The sequence below is a fragment of the Acomys russatus genome, chromosome 11, assembly GCF_903995435.1.
Source record: "Acomys russatus chromosome 11, mAcoRus1.1, whole genome shotgun sequence".
Taxonomy (NCBI): Eukaryota; Metazoa; Chordata; class Mammalia; order Rodentia; family Muridae; genus Acomys; species Acomys russatus.
Genome location: NC_067147.1, coordinates 51817610 through 51838863, shown reverse-complemented (window position 1 = coordinate 51838863; position 21254 = coordinate 51817610). Strand labels below are relative to the sequence as shown.

Below are 21254 nucleotides of genomic sequence, written 5' to 3'. Positions count from 1 at the left end.
AAGATATTTTATAAGGAAAACAGCAAACAAAAAAATTTCACTTAAAATTGGCCAAAAATTGTTTTCCTGGGGGCCAGAGAATTGGACGTGCTGGCTGCTCTTCCTAAAGGACCCAGGTTCAATTCCCAGCACCCACATGGCACCTCACAACTGTCAGTAACTCCAGCTCCAAGCTATCTAGGCCATATAAACACCGGTAAAACACTCATATACAGAAAAACAAAATTAAGTTGTAAAAATTTGTCTTCCTTTTCTTCTAGTCACAAAGGACATCTTCAGAAATAGTCACAAGACAGCCAACTGTATTCCAACCCACTTGTTGCACCTGCCATCTTGATTCTTGTGGCAGATTTAACTGTTGTGCCCATCCTAGACTGGTTTATACACTTCTAATTTCCTCAGCTCCTTTTGCTCTTCTGGGCTTTTCTTCACTGACCTCTACATTCACGTCCATAGACTTCACAGTCACTCTCGTTAACAAGAAAGAACATTTGTTACTGCTGGTACTACATATGAATTACTGCGCTGTTATTATTCCTTTTAAATAAAGGAAAGCTGCCAGCAGAGGACTATTTAAACAGCATTAATTGTACTAAACAGGTCTTTGGGGATGTGATTTAAGCTTTATGATTATGTTTGTACTTTTCCTCTGAGATAAAAAAGGAAAACATGCTGGGGGGGGGGGGTTCTATTTAGTTTTCTTTTTTTTTTTTTTAAAGTGACTACTGCTACCTAGCACCATCAATGGTCACACAAGAAGAAATTATCACCCCCTCCAGTTTCCCTAGTGTGATCAACACTGCCACCTACTGTCTTCAATTCAGATTCTATCAAAAACCAGAACTATCATCTCCTTGCTTTTTTTTTTTTTTTTTTAAGATTTATTTATTTATTATGTATACAGCATTCTACCTGCAAGCCAGAAGTGATAGTTGTGAGCCACCATGTGACTGCTGGGAATTAACTCATGGCCTTTGGAATAGCTCAGTGCTTAACCTCTGGGCCATCTCTCCAGCCCCTATCTCCTTGCTTTTAAATTACAAATTAAACCTCTCTTTTTGTTTGTTTGTTTGTTTTGTTTGTTTGTTTTTGAGACAGGGTTTCTCTGTGTAGCCTTGACTGTCCTGGACACACTCTGTAGACCAGGCTGGCCTCAAGCTCACAGTGGTCCACCTGCCTCTACCTCCCAAGTGCTGGGATTAAAAGCGTGTGCCACCACCACCTGGCTAAACCTCTATTTTTTACAATGCTGTTTACTCTAGAAATGAGACAAACTGCTGTTGCATTATTAGTCCATCTAACTTTCTTCCCAGCAGTTCTAGGCACTGTCCTTCCTGTTTAGTAATTGGCTTCATAACTGTCTCTACACCGATGACCTGTTGTCCCCAACAAACCAAGAATAATCCATGCTAGCTCTGGTTCTCTGCCCACCAATCATGCAGAGACACTGGGCAGTTCCCATGGGCCCAGGCTCCGGCTCTGATACTCTTAAAAAGTTAAGAAAATCATACACAACTGCCCTCTTGCCCTCAGAAGCCAAGGAGGCTCTCTGGGGACTACATCAGTTGCTTCCATCTGGTCCAGCATCTCCCAGAGAATGAACTAGGTGTGATTTTTCAGAGGAAAAGAGAAGCCAAGAGTAAATAAAAAAGCCATAGGCAATGTGTACAGAACCTGTGAGAAGATATAACTCGTTTTTAAATAAACTATATGCAATTTTACCTTATTTTAAATTTTCGCTGAAATCTTTATTATTCTCCCCTCCTCCAAAAAAGAGCAGTTATAACACTTTTCTTTCTTTCTTTCTTCTTCTTCTTCCTCCTCCTCCCTCCTTCTTTTTGGTTTTTCAAGACAGGGTTTCTCTGTGTAGCTCTGGCTGCCCTGGAACTTGCTCTGTAGACCAGGCTGGCCTCGAACTCATAGAGATCCGCCTGCCTCTGCCTCCGCCTCCGCCTCCGGAGTGCTGGGATTAAAGGCATGTGCCGTCACCACCTGGCCCTTTAAAGGACATGTTTTTTGTTTTGTTTTTTAAAGATGCCTGCATGCCAGAAGAGGGTACCAGCTCTCATTATAGATGATTGTGAGCCACCATGTGGTTGCTGGGAATTGAATTCATGACCTTTGGAAGAGTAGTCAGTGCTCTTAACCTCTGAGCCATCTCTCAGCCCCAACACTTTTTTCTTCCAAATATTTATTTATTTATTACATATACAGTGTTATGCCTGCACACTAGAATAGGGTACCAGATCACATTATAGATGGTTGTGAGCCTCCATGTGGTTGCTGGGAATTGAACTCGGGACCTCTGGAAGAGCAGATAGTACTCTTAACCGCTGATCCATCTCTTCAGCCTTTTTTCCTTAATTCTAAAAGTAAGGTATGTTCAAAATAAAAGCCTTCAGAAACAGAAATTATAACAAAGTAAGATTACCTTTATTTGAGTTTGACTTGCATCCTTTTGAGTGTCTATCATTTTGGTTTGGCTTTTTGTTTGAACTTGGTCTGCTGAGTTGCCCAGTCAGGGCTTAAACTTCTACAGAGGCTCAAGACACCCTTCTACCTCAGCAGCCCACGACATGGGACTAGAGAAGCACTACAACGTCTGGCCAGCTTTTTCTTTTTTAAGCACAACAAGATGTTTGTACTGCTTCATAAGCCTGTAGCAAATAATGGATTTATCAGTAAACCCAGATGGGCAGCACCATCTAGACATCCCAGAGTATTCCATCAATGGAGCATATTAGACTTTGCTTCCAAAACCCCCCTCCTAACAGAGTTCATACAGTTGCAACTTTTTGTTATAAAGACAGCAAATGTCTTTACACAATTGTTCAGATACTATGTGGAGGAAACTTCCAATAGTAGAGATGAGGAAGGGCCATTTGCAAATAGCAACAAGAGTTAATTCAGTGAACACTAGAAGGGTCTACCTCAAAAACACTGTGGTTTTTTACGGGGTGTTTTCGTTTTTTATTTTTTGAAAAGCCATCAATATACTTATGGTTTAATAGAGTACAATAAAATTAGCATTTTAAAAAGGAACACTATGTGTTAGGCTACGGTTGAAATGTTAAGTGGGCCTAAATTACATAAGTGCACTATGACTGGTTTTGTTTCGTAACCTAACCAATATACTCGGATCTGCCTTTTTCATCCTCTCTGGCAAATGGCAATGAGACCAAGGGGCTCACAGTGTATACATAAGCTATTCACTAGATCACAACTATTAAAATGCAGACTGTGGGACTGGAGAGATGGGTCAACAGTTAAAAGCACTGGATGCAACCCAGCAGTGGTGGCGCACGCCTTTAATCCCAGCACTCGGGAGGCAGAGGCAGGTGGATCTCTGTGAGTTCGAGGCCAGGCTGGTCTACAAAGTGAGTCCAGAACAGTCAAGGCTACAGATCCCACCTGGCAACTCAGAACCACGCATAACCCAGGTCCAGGGGACTCTGCAACCTCTTCTCAACTGAGGGCACAACACACTCACAGAGCACTTCCATACATGCAGGCAAAAAACTCATACACACAAGTAAAATAAATCTTTACAAAATACAGTAGCTGTTTTCAAATTTTGTGATGACAAGCAGTTGTGTGGCAAGCACGAGCACGCGTCTGTAAACCTACAATGCTGTTTTTGAGGACACATTCCTCAAAGTGGACTGCTGAACCTTTTGACAAAATTTTTATCAAGACTTTTAAAAGATGCAGAAATCATACTCCTCTTATAGCACATTAAAATATTCTTGCCTCCTCTTGCTTGTTATCACTCTTTTTAATTTTTCTCACATCAGCTTAATGAACATATTGTTTTGTTTTTTATTTTCTTTTCCATGCCAAGTATCTCCTTTGCTTTTCCTGATTTATCTATTCATATACTTTTACATATATGTATATATGTATGTATATATATGTATATGTGTGTGTGTATATATGTATATGGTGGGGGGAGTCACTGTTCTAGCCATAGGCTTCTCACTACTGGTACAGCAACTAGTGATAACTCTGCTGATGACACACATCAACTCTAACCAAAGTACTGGGTTGGTGCACCCATTTCACAGCAGGGTCACACTCTGCGTGAGTCTCTCTCCTGGAGCACAGGGCAGGAGTCTGCAATTCTGCAGACACCATCCACTTTCCTTTCTGACTCCAAGGTCATGCAAAGAGCCCAGGCATTCTATTCTACTCCTTTATCTGAGCTCAGAAACAAATAAGCCATGAAGTCGGGGACCTCAGTTCAGTGCCCAGCCCTGAGCAGGAAGTTTTGGTAACATGCTTCCCTTCCATATTTTCACTCATTGTTCTGTGTGTTTTTCTGTCTTATTTTTCCATACTCCTGACTCTATCTGCTTTCTATATTCCAGAAATTATTCAAAATTACTGATCCATTAGTACAAGCCAACTGTCTTCTATCTCAACGTTAGCATCACTGAGGCTTTTATAGCTCATTCATACTCTTCTCTTTTTTTGGGTTTTTCAGGACAGGGTTTCTCTGTGTATCCTTGGCTGTCCTAGATTCATTTTGTAGACCAGGCTGGCCTCGAACTCACAGCAATCTGCCTGCCCCTGCCTTCTGAGTGCTGGAAATAAAGGCGTGCGCCACCACCGCCCGGCCCGCTCATTCATACTCTTAGGAACAAGAAGGACACAATTTTCTGAAGCCATGTTCTGAACTAGAAGTTCTGAGTTTATACCACACCTTTCTGGCTCAGATGCTAAGACCATGGTCTAGAGCACTGAGGGCCAGGTATGCACTGTATGGTACTGGTATGACCTGGGAGTCTGCTGGGGCTCTAAATATATTATAACTTTGAGATTATTTCATAGATCATTAATCACTATTCATTTTCTTCAACTGTTTTTCTCCATGCCTCAGATTGCAGAATGATTACTGATTAATCCTCAAGTTCACTGTTTCTCTGTTCATTCATTTAAACATGTTTTCATAATAAATGTTAAATGTGAGTTCTAGAGTGCCTCCTTGCTTTGTTTGCAGTTTTTATTTCTCTGCAGTTTCCCATTTGTCCTTTCATTCTGAGCATATTTTCTTCCACATTCATGAGCCCGGGAGCTGTTGTTAAGTCCTATGTACCAATTCCAAAGTCAGGAAGTCATCTTGGGGTGACTACTATTGAATATAAGGCTTCTTTGGAGCTGATGAAGAGGTTCTAAAATTGACTTGTGGTGAAGCTGGGTAAAATATTCCACAGAGGAAATCTTGCATTCTCAAATAACAATATTCTCTGTTATCTAATCAATGTATTATGTGCAGAGATAATTCCAAATGTGAGAATTTTCTACAGAAAAAAATGTAAGCACTATCAAACTCCAGAGAAAAAGTAACTGCCAAATTCTAGAGATCTAACATAAACTATAAAATTTGTTTAGACACTGGTTATTATTTAAAAGAGAGAAAAGGGGGTGTGGTAGCATGTGGAAACCAAGTGGCACAAGGGTCCTAAGTGTCAGTGAAGCTGGTCTAAGTTAAGTAAAAACCCAAATGAATGAACACAGAAAGCTAGCTAGCATCCATGAGGTCCTGGAATCATTCTGTGGCACTATAAAAAAAAAAAACTACTAAACACTGAGAATAAATAAAGCTGTAAAAGAGACATTTTGATGACAGCTGGAAAAACCTCACTGTTGGCTATTGGTTGATACTAAGAAACTAAGAATAATTTTACAGAGGTGCTCAGGAGAGTCTGAGGAATCAGATGTTGAAATATTTACGAATTTAATGACAATCTAATAAGATTAGAACTTATTAAGTAGTTCAACATACACACGCATAAACAATATAAACACTAAGTATCTTCTAATATTAATGCATATTTGAACTTTTTATCTCAAAAAGTTGGAAAAGCTATGTAGCTTTTTTTTATAATTACTCAGGATTTTTAGAATTTTCCCAGTAAACTCCATATATGGAAAATGAGTGCTTCATAGTTTTGCCCCAGAATTTTCATCATCTAACATCTTTCTAGCTAATACCACAGCTACCACAAGATGTCACTCTTCCCATGCTGGAAGCCAAAAGGATTGCATGAGAACTGCGTAGCATCAGTATTCTCAATAGACACTCAACTTCCAAAGCTACTTGGGAAAACTTCTTACAAGAAAGAAGCAAAATTGCTCCATCACTCTGTGAAGATTTTTAAGTTGGTACTGGTTGGGGGAGGCATTTTTTTTTCTGTGGTGGTATGACCACTGGTGGCTTGCCTATGTGCCTATAAATTACCCAAAGTTTAAAGAACACACCCATGTTCCTGTAAGTGGCCCTAATGAAATTCACTGGGTCACACACACTAGCTGAGAAAAGGAAGAGATCAGCAGGAGACAAACCACAGGGTAAATGGGGTGATGATAATAAAAATATATTATACACACATACAAAAGTCTCTAAATAAAACATTCTTGTGTAAAATATGTGCTAATAAAACTTTAAAATGTATAATAAAAAAATCAGAATTAAATAAAGTTTCTCAAATACAAAATATAAACTAAATCTAAGGCTACAGAGATGCTCAGATTGCTCACTGTTCTTCTGGACTCACTTATGCAAAGACCCACACACAGACATGCACACACATATACAATTAGAAAGTAAAAAAAAAAAATGCATCTTTTTTTTTTTTTTTTTTAAGCTAAACATAAATGGTTGGAAAGTTCTTTTACTGTTTGCTTTTTTGGCTCTGAGACAAGACCTTATTGTAGTAGCTGAAGACGTCTTAGGACTGTCAATCACCACTCAGCACTGGACAACAGATGAATTCGAAGGCTTAAGGTGTAGATGAGAAACTTCACGGCAGTCACAAACATCATCTTCTCAAACAGATTCACTCCCACCACTGACTGTTCTAACACAGAGTCTTCAGAATGTTCAGGAAAACCTTGGTCAACCCACAGGTTCAGGGTCAGCTAACCAGAGCTCAGAATTCATAAACTATATCCAGGCGTGGTGGCGCACACCTTTAATTACAGCACTTGGGAGGCGGAGGCAGGTGGATCCCTGTGTTCGAGGCCAGCCTGGTCTACAAAGTCCAGGACAGCCAAGGCTACACAGAGAAACCCTGTCTTAAAAAGCAAAACAAATAAAAAAAGAGAAATTCCTAAGTTATAGCCTAAAAATTCCCCACAAATGGTCTGCTCTTCTTTGATAGTATCTCAAACGTCCCCATCAACCTATCCGTATCCCAATGCTGCATCTGCTAATCAACACTTTGTCAAGAAATAATAAACTGATAGTGCGCAAAGGAATATTGCACATATCTAATAATTTGAAAGGCTTTAACTAATGTGTCAGAAAAGGCTACTCCAGACAGGCGTGGTGGTGCACGCCTTTAATCCCAGAGCTTGGGAGGCAGAGACAGTCAATCACTGTTGAGTTCAAGGCCAGCCTGGTCTACAAAGTGAATCCAGGACAGTCAAAGCTATACAGAAAAACCCTGTCTCAAAAAACAAAAAACAAACAAAATCAAAAAAAAAAAAAAAAAGGAAAGGGCTGCTCCATTCACTTCACCTACCTCCAGGTGTGGAACATAAAAATGAGGATGCAGCTCAGTGGTAAGATTTACATGGTCCTGAGCTTCACCTCCAGCATCACAAAGACAGTAGTAACACTACTCATTTGTTCTATCAACTGCCATCGTTTATTACTCTATCTACCCATCAACCTCATTTTCCCCCAGAACTCCTTGGGGATATAGTAATCACAGCTCTTCACCTGAAAAACTCAGCGTGTGGTTTCTAAGAACAGGGATATGTTATGTAAACATAGTGTAATTATCAACTTCCTAAATGTATTATTAGCATATCTTTAATCTCTTAGCCACAACTCAGTTTTTGATTAATGCCTTTGTATCATTCTCCCTGTAGCGATGGAGCTGTCTAGACGTGGGTATTACACCATGTCTCCTGAGTCTTCTTTCATGTGGGTATTTCCACGGCCTTTCTCTTTCACAATACTAATGTGTGAGGGCTGCAGCACCCTCCACACCTCTGCTACTACAACACACCTCTTTTGTCGCATGCTGCTCTGTAGATGCCTCCGTCAGAATATGCCTCGCTTGTGCTATGCCTACTGCTATGTGGAAACCAAAGTACTGCTCAACTTTCCCCTCTGCAAAAGTAGTTAGACTTTCATCTTTTTCTCCCTTGTAACTAATAAACAACTAACAAAAAAATATACTCGGTTCAAATAAAAATCTTCCAACTTCCCTAAAAATCCAAAGTAAATAATGTTTAAAAATCTATTCATGCAAAGTACAATGAAACTTTATAATACAAAGTCTTCAGACTAACAGGAAAAATCAAATTTAAAAACAAAAAAACCTGTGCTCTATGCTACAAAATTAGTACACTTTCTTACTCTGCTCATTGGCAATGACTAAAGGTAAATAAGTAGTTTTCCTAACAGTCTAGAAAATAAGTGACTCCATCAGCTTTTTCACTTAAGTGATGTTGCTTAATTATCAATTAACAATTTTCAAGTAATGCTTCTATTGAACACCGAGAACAAAGTGCAGTGACCCACAGTTTCCCGGCTAGCACCTTTGTCAAAGCGTACCTCTGTAAGTCGGCTGGGCTGCTGTGTCCACACTGCGTGCTAGTCAGAATGACCATTCTCACTATTCAACACAGGCACCGGGAAGATACTGAACGCCCTTTGCTACTTACTCTCTAGATCAGAAATGATGAGGTTGTCGTGAAGCTTCACAGCTCGGTGTTGTTCTACTTCATCTTCAAGTTCAAAGATCGTTTCCTTCATGTCGCTCCTCTCTGTGTCTTTTTCCTCCAGCTCTGACCTTAGTTTTTCTAATGTCATATTCAAATCTTCAATCTGCTTCTTGGCTTCTTCCTGGAAGGCCCGGTACTCATCTTCTACCTACGATTAAAAGGAGAATTGTTTCAAGATAAACTATGTAACTAAAGCAGTTACTGTGGGACAGGAAGCTAAGTGTGAGCCCCTAGGGACAGACAGACAGACAAGCCGGCCAAGCCCTGCTACTGCATGGGGAACAGCACCACAAGATTCTCATGCACATCTGAGCACACACCCACGACATCACTGACTCAAGTTATTCTCATGTATCACACAACTTAGGCAGATTATTTATGAGGCATTTTGGGGACATTTGTTCTCCTCCAAAATTTGGGCTTAAAGTTCATTTGATGAATGTTTAACATGCTTCCTGCTCTCCCTAAAAATAAAAAATAAATGCTGTATTTATGATAGAAAAAAATTCAACCATAAAGACATTTTTTAAAAAAAATTAAAGCTAGCAAGATAGCTCAGCAGGTAAAGGTGCTTGCTGCCAAGCCAGAGGACCTGAGTTCAAGTCCTAGAAACCACATGGTGGAAGGAGAGAACAGACTCCAAGTCATCTTCCAACCTCCTCACATGGCTCATAGCACATACACACAAACAGAAGTAAGTAAAACATAAAATTTCCATTTCAAACAGTCTTTATCAAAGTACTAGTTCATAGTGCTTCTCAACATGCATCTCCTAAATTATATCTCTAAAACTGAGTGACCACCAACAGACTGGCAAGGTGACTCAGGAGGTAAAAGCGCTTGCTGCCAAAATTAATGACCTGAGTCCAATCCTTGGAACTCACATGACAGGAGAAAACAACTCCCACAGTCGTCCTGCCTGACACACCTCCAACACGCATGCATTCATATATTCCCTCCCCCACCTGAAACAAATGTAAAATATGTTTTTAAAAAAAGGATCATTAAAATAGTTAAATTATTAGTCATTCAAGTTTTAGCCAAAGATGCACTGAAACTTCTCCCTCTAACATTCACTGCCCTTGGGTTGGGGAGACACTCGGCAGTCAGGAGCACTTCCTGCTCTTCTAGACAACCCTAGTTCAGTTCCCAGCACCCATGTCAGCAGTCTCAATAACAGCCTGCAGCTCCAGCTTCAAGGGATCCAACATCCTTTTCTGGCCTTTGTGGGCACACACATGTGCCACAATTAACACATACACATTTTTAAAAGATATAAAATGTAGAGCCAGGCGTAGTGGCGCACGCCTTTAATCCCAGCACTCGGGAGGCAGAGGCAGACGGATGGCTTTGAGTTCGAGGCCAGCCTGGTCTACAAAGTGACAGCCAAGGCTACACAGAGAAATTCTGTCTCAAAAAACAAAGTAACAAAAAAGATATAAAATGTAGATAGAGTAGATAGATAATCTGTACAAAAACACCCGCTCAACAATCACTAGAGACACAGAACCCTGGACAGAGCATCAGCAACTTAGCCAGCCATTCTGAGGTGTCTTCACTATTAGACTGAACGTCTGTGAAACGAGGCGCTCAGGGATCAGCTCTAAGCTCTTTGCCAGCAATAAACCCCACACCTCCAAGGAACAGGAGCAGCTGTTCTCTAAAACTAGAAGTAACTCACACACAAAAAAAATACAACATAACAGGACAAAAGGCAATAGACATTGTCAATCTTGGAAAACTGAGATCCTGACTCAGCATCTACCTTATGTCATGGTATTTAAAGATGAGGATATAAAATTATCTAGTACTCAAAGTGAAGTCTGGGTGTATGAATTCTCTGTAACAAAGTCTATCTGGGAAGAAAATGATAAAAGGCCGGGCGTAGTGGTGCACGCCTTTAATCGCAGCACTCGGGGAGGCAGAAGCAGGTGGATCGCTGTGAACTGAGGCCAGCCTGGTCTACAAAGTGACTCCACGACAGCCAAGGCTAACACAGGGAAATCCTGTCTCAGAAAAAAGAAAAAAAGAAAGAAAGAAAGAAAGAAAGAAAGAAAGAAAGAAAGAAAGAAAGAAAAATTGGTGGAAAAATATGTATGTTTTAGTTTTTTGCGACAGAGTTTGTCTGTGTGTAGCCCTAGTTGTCCTGGAACTCGCTTTGTAGACCAGGCTGGCCTGGAACTCACAGAGATTAGCCTGACTCTGCCACCCAGGTGCTGGGATTAAAGGCGTGCGCCACCACTGCCTGGCTGAAAAATGACAATACTATAAGAAAACTTTTTACTCTATTTAAGGCAGTATATTCTACAACTTGAGAATGATTTTAAATAAAAGGCACATTAAACAAGCACTTGTGTTTTCAACAAGCATGAGATATATATATATATATGGCAGCTGTATAATGCTCAACAAGAACATCCATGCAATACCTTAGCAATGGCGTCCTGCAACCGATTAGCATCGTTCCGGGTGTGAGCCAGATCTTCCTGTAGGCTACTGGCCAGAGTCTCTGCCTTTTCCTTGTCCAATCTGACACTCTCCAGTAGGTCCTGGATGTCAGACTTGTCCCCAGAGTTATGGATAGAATACAGCTCAGCCACTTTCTGCTTTTCATTCTCCAGCTGGGCCTTCAAGCGATTCATCTCTATCTGGTCACTGGCCACAGTAGCTTTGTACTCCTCCAACGTGGCTGCCAGGGCCGCTTTGCCCTTCTGCTCAGACTCAATGATCCGCTCCATGTGGTGGCTGCGCTCTTTGAGTGCACCTATCATTTCTTGAGCTTCCTTGTTGTCTTGTTCTGCCATCTTTAAAGTGTTGCTTAAATGCTGCTGGACACCTAGAAGCTGCTCTCGCTCAAAACGAGCGTTCTCAGCCAAATCCATGTAGCGCTGCTCTAGCTCCATGTAGCGCCCACTCTTTACATCTTCATCTATGACGTAAGAAATGTGATGCTCATCTAGAAGGGAGCGGAAATATTCAATCTGTCGGCCAAAGTGTTCCAACTTGTCACTCTGCTGACACAGTGACTCCATCAGAATGACCTTCTCCTCTCCCAGCCTCTCGTTCTCACTGTTGAGCTCCTGGGTAATCTGCTGGAGATCGGCTAGCTCTTGCAGAGTTGCCTGCAGCTCCTCACTGGTACTGTGCTGGTTCTCCTCCATCTGGTGAATCCGTTCTGTCAGGCAAGCAACAGACACCTCGCTTGCATTCCCACTACTCCCCTTCCGAGAGCGCTCTATGCTTGGGACGCCCTCTGACTCTGAAGAGGAAGGGGCGTCCAGAGCATCATCGCTCGAAGTGAGGGGCTGGTAAACCTCACTGCACTCACTGTCCAGGTTGTCCATGGAGTTACTGTGCTGATGGTCCATGAGTGTATTTTCATCCTGACTCAGCAGATCCTCCACTGACCCAGGGGCAGAGCCTTCTACTGAGGATGTCAGAGTTCCTCCTCCATCACTCTGGTTGCCAGGGGTGATTTCTGGGCTCAGGGACTGATAGCCAAATAGTTTTTCCGAATTGTCCAGCCTTTGCTCTAAGGAAAAGCCCAACGCATTCAGCCTGTCCTTTAGCATTCTGTTTTCATTTTTCAGTTGGTTGAGCTCCTCACGGATGGCTGTATTCTGTTCCTGCAGCTGTAATAGCGTAGACTCCACATCAGTCGGCTGGTGAGCAATAATGGTTTCCTTCTCCTCAGACTTGTCATCACCTTCACAGTGGTCTTCACTAATGCCCAGCTGAGCACGCATGTCTCGGAGTTCATTTCTCAAATGTAAAATTTCCACATCTTTGGTTTTTGCCAGTGTGAGGAGATCTTTCACCTTGGCTTCCAAAGCAGCTTTGTCACTGATCTGATTGTCCGACTTAGACTTGCTCATACGAATATCACACTCTGTAGCAGTGCGGCTGCGCGAACGTTTAGCCAGTGCCACATCATTAGTTCCCTGACTTACAGAAGGCAGTTTTTTGCTCTGGTTTAGCCGGGTGCGTTCACGTAATCTTTCTCTAGTAGAACTGGATTCTTTATTACCAGCCGAAGTACTTCGTTTGGTTGAAGAACTAGTGCCTACACGTTGAAAACAAGAAGTTAAGATAAAATTATTAGCGATAAAAATGCATGTGTTCAGAGCCCGGGTCTACAAAGGTGAAAGCTGGACAGCCACATGACATACACTACAATTGGTCATCTTCAAAGTCAATCTCCTTGAAACCAGATCATCTTTTAATAAGCAATGAATTAGAAGCCACACATCTCAATTTGTACACTGGAAGAGTAAATTTTGTAGAACATGAACTATATCTCAATAAAGCTGTTTAAAAGATATGCACAGTAACTCAGAAACTGGAGTAGGAGCTGAACTCTGGCCAGAATGTAATATTCCAGAGCAAGACAGCTAGGATCAACCAGTCAGGCGATTAACTACAGAAAACAGTGAAGGGAGATCACAGATCACCATGAAGGGAGAGCCAGCCTCAGAATGAACTACAAGTCTAAGCAACCTATAAGAAACAGAAAAATGATAACCAAATAAATGCAAACAAGTTTCTGATCACAAAATGCCACATAAATAGTAACAGAAGCTCCAAGAGTAACTAGAACTTTTAGGTTTACTCCAGGTACACACAGGAAAACTTCAGAGTAGGCTAAGAGGGAAGCAGAGTGTTTGTATAGTTTGCGCAAGGCTCTGGGTTCAATCATTAGAACCAGGGAAAAAGACAAATTTACAAGCATTAACTTAGACAAGATTCATCAAAACTTTGAGATAGGCTGGGCATGATGGTGCACGCCTTTAATCCCAACACTCAGGAGACAGAGGCTGTGAGTTCCGAGACAGCCTGGTCTACAAAGTGAGTCCAGGCCAGCCAGGACTACACAGAGAAACCCTGTCTTGAACAACCAAAAACAAAAAAATATTGAGATAAATGATACCTTCATTCCACTTTACAGCTGCAGAACTGCTACAGAACACACAAACAGCCCACACATCTTCCTAAATCACAAAGTTGTCCATCCCTTTTATCCCAAGAGCCTTGCGGTCCACTACATAAAACAGCAGTTTTTTTTTAAGAATACACCAGTTAAAGCCGGGCGTGGTGGTGCACGCCTTTAATCCCAGCACTCGGGAGGCAGAGGCAGGCGGATCGCTGTGAGTTCGAGGCCAGCCTGGTCTATAAAGTGAGTCCAGGATGGCCAAGGCTACACAGAGAAACCCTGTCTCAAAAAACCAAAAAAAAAAAAAAAGGAATACACCAGTTAGTTGGGCTTGGTGGTGTGCAGGCTGCAATGCAAGCTACTTCTAAGGCTAAGGCAGTAAGATCTCAAATTCAAGGCCAGCATGTGGAACAGAATTCATTGGAGGCCAGCAGGACAGCTCAGTGACAGCCTGCCTCAAAATGACAGAGAGGACAGCAGTTGCAGACGAGCAGTAGAGCACTGGCTTAGCAAGTGCCAGGCCTTATGTTCAGTCCCCAGGACGCATCAGAGTGGGAGGACTCAGGACCACACACTTAGATCTATGTCTTGTTTCTTTTTGTTTTTGTCGTCCCCGTCCCCCCCCTCCCCCCCGTTTTTTGAGATAAGGTTTCTCTGTGTAACAGTCTTGGCATTCCTGGACTTTGTAGACAAGGCTGGCCTTGAACTTACAGAGATCCACCTGCCTCTGCCTCCCAAGTGCTGGGATTAGGTGTGCGCCACCACCACCTGGCAGGTCTTGTTTCTTGAGGTAAAAATTGTTTTGTTTTGTTTTTTTTCTCTCTCTTTCTTTCACCTCAAGCAAAATGATCATGTCAGTTTTTTCAACGTTTAAAACATTTAGCAGTTAAGAAAAATTGTTCCTACTAAATATGAAAGTACATGCCTGTAACCCAAAACTCTGGAGGCAGAAACAGAGGCAGGAGGATTTGACACAGTAAGTTCCAGACTAGTTGGACCTATTTTGTGCAATGAATTTAATTAATGTGTATAACACACTTTTTAACAAAGAGGCAATATTGCCCACTGGATAAGTTATAGGCTCTAGAGCCACTCATGGACAGAAATCTTGGCTCACCAATTTTACACAGATTCAGGGTAGAGAAGAAAAAACCCAGCTGGTCACAAGACAGATAAAGATGAGGAAGCAGGAGTAAGCATGGCACACAAAAGATAAAACAGTTAACAAGCATTTCAGGGGAGGGGAATTGTTTCTACAGAGGCCTGGACACTGGTTGAGTTCAGAGTTACTGCAAGTCAATAAAGATTCCTAAGCAAGAAAGAAATAAGAGCTGGGCGTGGTGGCACACGCCTATAATTCCAGCAGAGGCAGGTGGATCACTGTGAGTTCCAGGCCAGCCTGGTCTACAAAGAGACCAGCCAAGGCTACACAGAGAAATCCTATCTCAAAAAAACAGAAAGAAAGAAAGAAAGAAAGAAAGAAAGAAAGAAAGAAAGAAAGAAAGAAAGAAAGAAAGAAAGAGAGATGGAAGGAAAATAAAAAGGGAATATTTGTGGAAATTAATCTAGAAGACTGTTACGGCTGATCTTGGTTGTCAAGCAGACTACTTTTGGAATCAACTAAAATCCAACCAGCTGGGCACAACGATTAGCAAATATCTTGACTGAATGATTTGAGGTGGGCCGTACCTTCTGATGGCAGCTTTTGCCTTTTTCTTCCTTGCCCTCATTCTGTCTGCCAAGTTCATCTATCCTATTGCCAAGGCTGGTATTAGAACCTACTACTTCAGCTGGACATGGTGGTGCACGCAGGTCGCTGTGAGTTTATGGCCAGCCTGGTCTACAAAGTGAGTGAGTCCAGGACAGTCAGTGCTACACAGAGAAACCCTGTCTCAAAAAAACAACAACAAAAGCCCAAGCTTGGCCCAGTGTCTCTCTTCCTGCCTGCGGTACTGCTCCAGCACCATGTCTGCCTGCACGCGGCCGTGCTTCCTGATGTGTTGATAATGCACTAAAACTCTGAAACTGTAAGCAAATCCCAATAAGTGTTTTATAAGAATTTCCGCGGTCATGCTGACTCTTCATAGCAACAGAACACTGACTAAAATGAGCTCTTAGGGTGGCCCTTATATGGTGTGATTTGTGTCTACAAAAAGGAGATAAGGACAAAAGCAGAAGGACACATTATGGAGACACAGGGAGAAAGCAGCCAACAAGGCCTCAGGAGAAAAACCAAGTGCCAATACTTTGATTTACAGACAACAGTACAATAACGTAAATTTCTGTTGTGTAAACCACTCAGTCTGTGGTATTTTATTACAGTACACTAGCAGACAAACATATAAATCTGAGCTGGAGTATCAAGTCCTAAAAGGTAATAAGTGAATCCTGAGGTCAGGTGTAACCATCAAGAGAAAACCACATGTGCACACTGAAATGGCTAGCTCAGCTCTAAAACTCACAAAGTGGAGACGGCAACAGAGTATTTCATCTCAAGGTCATTGCACTATGCGTAGGGCATTAAGCCCCCCTGGGGACTGGAGAGATGGCTCAGAGGTTAGGGGCACTGACTGTTCCTCCAGAGGTCCTGAGTTCAATTTCCAGCAACCACATGGTGTCTCATTCCATCTATAATGTGATCTGATGCCCTCTTCTGGCCTGCAGGTGTACATGTGCAGACAGAGCACTGTATACATAACAAATAAATAATAAATCTTTAAAAATAAAAAAACAAATGTGATGACCTCAGGCTTGGAGGTAACACACTGAAGGTTCAAACTTTGTTCTAGCACCATGCTTGTGCCTTATACAGTCTGCTACAAAATGAGTTCCCCAAGGGACACCTATCAAGTAAACACATGGATGGCCTTAGGCAAGACTATTGATACTAAGCTAAGCTTCAGTATAGTTATCTCTTATCTACAATAAGAAGAATATAGTCTGTACTTCAAAAGCTTAGGATCAAATAAAATATTGCTTATAAAAAGTAAGGACAGAAACATGTACTCTTGTTAATCATACCACATGTCCATTAAAATTAACAGTGGAGTGTGACCTGGAACGCAAGAAGAAATTGCAGAAGTTCAAAGAGGACAGTAGGAAACCTGGGCTGGGGAAGTCTAACAACACAAACAGCAGTAGCTGGGTACGAGACAGAATAACAGCCACACCTGTGCTGATCTTGGACTTGTTCTCCGAGATGGTCATGGCAGGGGCAGGAGCTGAGGGCGCTGCAGATGAACAGGTGCTTTTCTTTGCTTTAACACCATTAGTCACACTCACCCCTCCAGCCATTCCAGCTAGGAGGTCATCATTGCTCTTGGTCTAAAAACAAGAGAAGATAAAGACACACTAAGTGAAGCAAGAGTAACTATCTGAAGGCTAACAGCGTTCTTGATTTTTATACTGTACTTAAGAATGCTAGGAGACTTTCCGACATTTAATAAACAAGCAACACTGGGAGTGAAGAGATGGCTCAGCGGTTAAGAGCACTGGCTGTTGTTCCAGAGGATCGGATTCAATTCCCAGCACCCACACGACAGTTCACAACTGTCTGTAACTCCATATATACATAGATACAGACAGACAGACATGCAGGCAGAACACAATGCACATGAAATAAAAAATAAATTATTAAAATATGTAAATAAAAACACACCACTGTGCTATAAAATCAGACATAAAATCTCTTTATACTTATGGGCAATCATATGAGTCTCTCTAAGATACTAAATCATACACACAATAGAAGATTTTATGGATGCCTAGTGTGTGCCCACTAGTGCCACATTCTGTGGAAGACTGGAAGGTGTCGTTCTTATTAAACTTTCATTTAGGGCATGACTAATGAATAGGAGTCACCTCAATGAAACTACACAGGCAACAATGAGCACAGCCGCTACTGCTGTAAGTTCTAAGAGTCAAGTGAATCCTTCATTAAAATGAAGGCCCAAGTAAACTTTTTCCTTTATTAGTTGCCTTGGTCATGGTGTCTTATCACAGCAATAAAAGAGTGACTAAAAGGGACCCATTTTCACTTCTTTTATCAGAACACTGGGAGTTAAAAACTTGTAGAAAAGAAGGGGGCTGGAGAGATGGCTCAGAGTTAAGAGCAGCAACTGCTCTTCCAGCGGTCCTGAGTTCAATTCCCAGAAACCACATGGTGGCTCACAACCATCTATAATGTGATCTGATGTGCACTGTATACATAATAAACAAATCTTTTTTTAAAAATTGTAAAAAAGAAGAAAAACTACTTGTTACTTTATATATTTATTTGTTTAGTGTATATGCACATGTGTACAACACAGTGCCCAGGTGGAGGTCAAAGGTCAACTTCCAGGAGTCTACTCTCTCCTTCCACTGTGTAGGTCCTGGAAATCAACACAGGTGGTCACGTATGGCAGCAAATGCCTCCACCTGCTGAACCCTTTCCCAGACTAAGTAAAATACACGTTTTAATAGAAAACAAAAACAACAACAAATCCTCAGTTTTTCTTCCCCTTAAGGTGAAGGCACACATTATCTGACTGATTTACTCTCTTTGGCTGAAGCAATGCTCTTAAATAATCATACTGAGCTCACTTCTACAAGCTAAGATAGTTCATGTGACTAACCTCTACAGTTTCAAAGCCAAGGATTCCATATGGAAATGTCTGTTCTCATCATTCCATTTTTTCTGTTTGTTTATTTTAGTTTATGTGACGGCTGTTTGCCTGTATATCTATGCAGCACATCTGAGGTCAGGAGAGGGCATTGGATCCCCTGAACCAGTCACAGATAGTGCAGGTCACTACGTGACTGTATCCTAAGTCTTCCGGAAATGCAGTACGTCCTTTCAATCACTAAGCCATCTCTGCAGCCCTTTATCACTCAATTATAAAGCAGTATTATCATAGTGCAGAAAGGTAAAAATATCTTATTTACAAGGAGTCAGAAGACTTAGAGATGAAGCTTAGTAACAGAATGCTCACCTAGTACGTTCACAGCCCTAGGATTGATCCCAACACCAAATAAAAAGTAAAACAGGAAAGTGAAGAAATAGCTTGGTAGTTAAGAGCACTGGCAGGAAACACAGCTTTGATTCCCAGCCCCCACATGGTGGCTCACAGCCATCTTTAATTCTAGCTCCAGGAGATCTAATGCCCTCTTCTGGCCTCTGTGAGCACCAGACACACATTTAGTGCCCAGACATACATCCAAGCAAAACATTCACAAAATTTTTAAAAACTAAAGCCGGGTGTGGCGGTGCACGCCTTTAATTCTAGCACTCTGGGAGGCAGAGGCAGGCGGATCACTATGAGTTCAAGGACAGCCTGGTCGAGTTCAGGACTCTGATGTGAAAAACCAAAAAATTAATTAATTAATTAATTAATTAATTAAAAATTAAAAATAGAAAGGGGATCAGTTTCTTCAACATTTATACAGAATTAAACTCTGATAGTGAAGGGCTGCCAAATGTTTGACACCTAAAATGCATAATAGGTTACAGAGAAAGGGGGAAAAGACATTAACCATGAAATATGTGCATTCTTTTTTTTTTTTTTTAAAGATTTATTTATTATGTATACAGTGCACAGATCACATTATAAATGGTCATGAGCCACCATGTAGTTGCTGGCAATTGAACTCAGGACCTTTGGAAGAGCAGTCAGTGCTCTTAACCGCTGAGCCATCTCTCCAGCCCTAATATGTGCATTCTTTAGGACCTGTCTCGGCTAGTGAAAAGTAGCCATCAACTATGCTACAAAATACCTTTAAATCTTAAGTTCCCTATCCCATTACTCTTCCATTAGCAGCTACATAAATGCAATATACTCTATGTTCAAATCAATCTTTTCTATGTTTTAAAAAAAAAAAAAAAAAAAGCTATCGGGCTGGAGAGATGGCTCAGCAGTTAAGAGCACTGACTGCTTTTCTAGAGGTCCCGAGTTCAATTCCCAGCAACCACATGGTGGTTCACAACCACCTATAATGTGATCAAATGTGCACTGTATACATAATAAATAAATCTTAAAAAATCTTAAAATCTTAAAAAAAAAAAAAAAAGCTATCAAGGCGGGCGTGCATGCCTTTAATCCCAGCACTCGGGAGGCAGAGGCAGGCGGATCGCTGTGAGTTCGAGGCCAGCCTGGTCTACAAAGTGAGTCCAGAATGGCCAAGGGTACACAGAGAAGCCCTGTCTCGAAAAACCAAAAAAAAAAAAAAAAAAAAAAAAAAAAAAAAGCTATCATCAAACTAAATTTTTCCTCATTATGTTAAATATTCTTTCCTTTAAGTTATATGAAAGGAAGCTTAATCCCAGTCACACTTTTCTGGTTGCAATTTGCCTTTGGGTAATGGCAAAGGTGGATCTCTTGAGTTCGAGGCCAGCCTGGTCTACAAAGCAAGTCCAGGACAGCCAAGCCTACACAGAGAGACCCTTTTTTGAAAACTTTCAAGAAAAAGAAATATTTCATATGTACCAGGCTGGCAAAAACAGAGAAAGTGTGATAACACACTCTTTTGGTAAGTATAATGTAAACTGCATTGGTTAAAATGCAGTATGTGTGTGTGTGTGTGTGTGTGCGTGTGTGTGTGTGTGTGCGCGTGTGCGCTATATGATCAGTATAGTGGTACAGAGGGCTAGTGAGATGGCTCACTTACAACCAAGCCTGAAGACCTATTTCAACCTTCATAATCTGTGTGGTAGAGAGAACTGACTCTCACAGTTGTCCTCTGGCCTACACACACACACACACACACACACACACACACACACACTAAAAAAATATATAGAGAGATTTCTAGAATACATTAAGTAAAAATAAGCAAAGCACAAACAAATATATTATGCCATTGCCTGTGTATAAAAAGGAAATGTACTGATAGTTTTATGTCAATTTGACACAAACTAGAGTTATCTGAGAGGCGAAAACCTCAATTGAGAAAATGCCTCCATAATAGTGGGCTATAGGTAAATCTCTAAGGCATTTTCTTAATTAGTGATTGATGGGGGAAGACCCAACCTATTGTGGGTAGAGCATCCCAGGGCCAATGGTTCTGGGTTCTATAAGAAAGCAGGCTGGATCAAGCCATGGGGAGCAAGCCAGTAAGCAGCATCCTCCATGGTCTCTGCGTCAGCTCCTGCCACCAGGTTCCTGCTCTGCTTGAGTTCCTGTCCTGACTTCCTGTGATGATGGACTATGATATGGAAGTGTGTAAAACAAATAAGCCCTCACAATGTTCCATCACAGCAACAGAAACCTTGATAAGAAACACAGTGTTTTAAAATCTATGTATAGGGCTGGAGACAGCCAGCAGCTAAGTGCTCTTGCTGTTCTCTCTGAGAACAGAGTTTGGTTCCTAGCACCTACATCAGAGGGCTCACAGATCTAGGGGGATCCAAAGCCTCTGGCCTGTGCTGGCACCAACACATGCACGTGTACACAGACCTACACATACACACAATTAAACTAAATCTTTTTTAAAAATTAAAATTTAAGTGTTTCTGCCTATTTATGCAAAAAGGAACACTGGAAGAATAAATATGAATGAAATTGATTATTTCTAGCAAGTAAGGGAAAATGGAGAAGGAAGGAAAAAG

General features: G+C 41.4%; 1 protein-coding gene across 1 annotated transcript in view; it reads right to left on the bottom strand.

Annotated features, from left to right (window-relative positions):
• The window catches only part of Specc1l (sperm antigen with calponin homology and coiled-coil domains 1 like), a 96515-nt gene that overhangs the window by 49972 nt on the left and 25289 nt on the right, over positions 1-21254 (bottom strand). The window contains exons 3-5 of the mRNA XM_051153216.1: positions 16840-16993; positions 11169-12802; positions 8680-8887 (exon numbers count right to left, since the gene is read on the bottom strand). Coding sequence (XP_051009173.1) covers positions 8680-8887; positions 11169-12802; positions 16840-16993 — 1996 coding nt within the window. The remainder of the gene's footprint in view (positions 1-8679; positions 8888-11168; positions 12803-16839; positions 16994-21254) is intronic.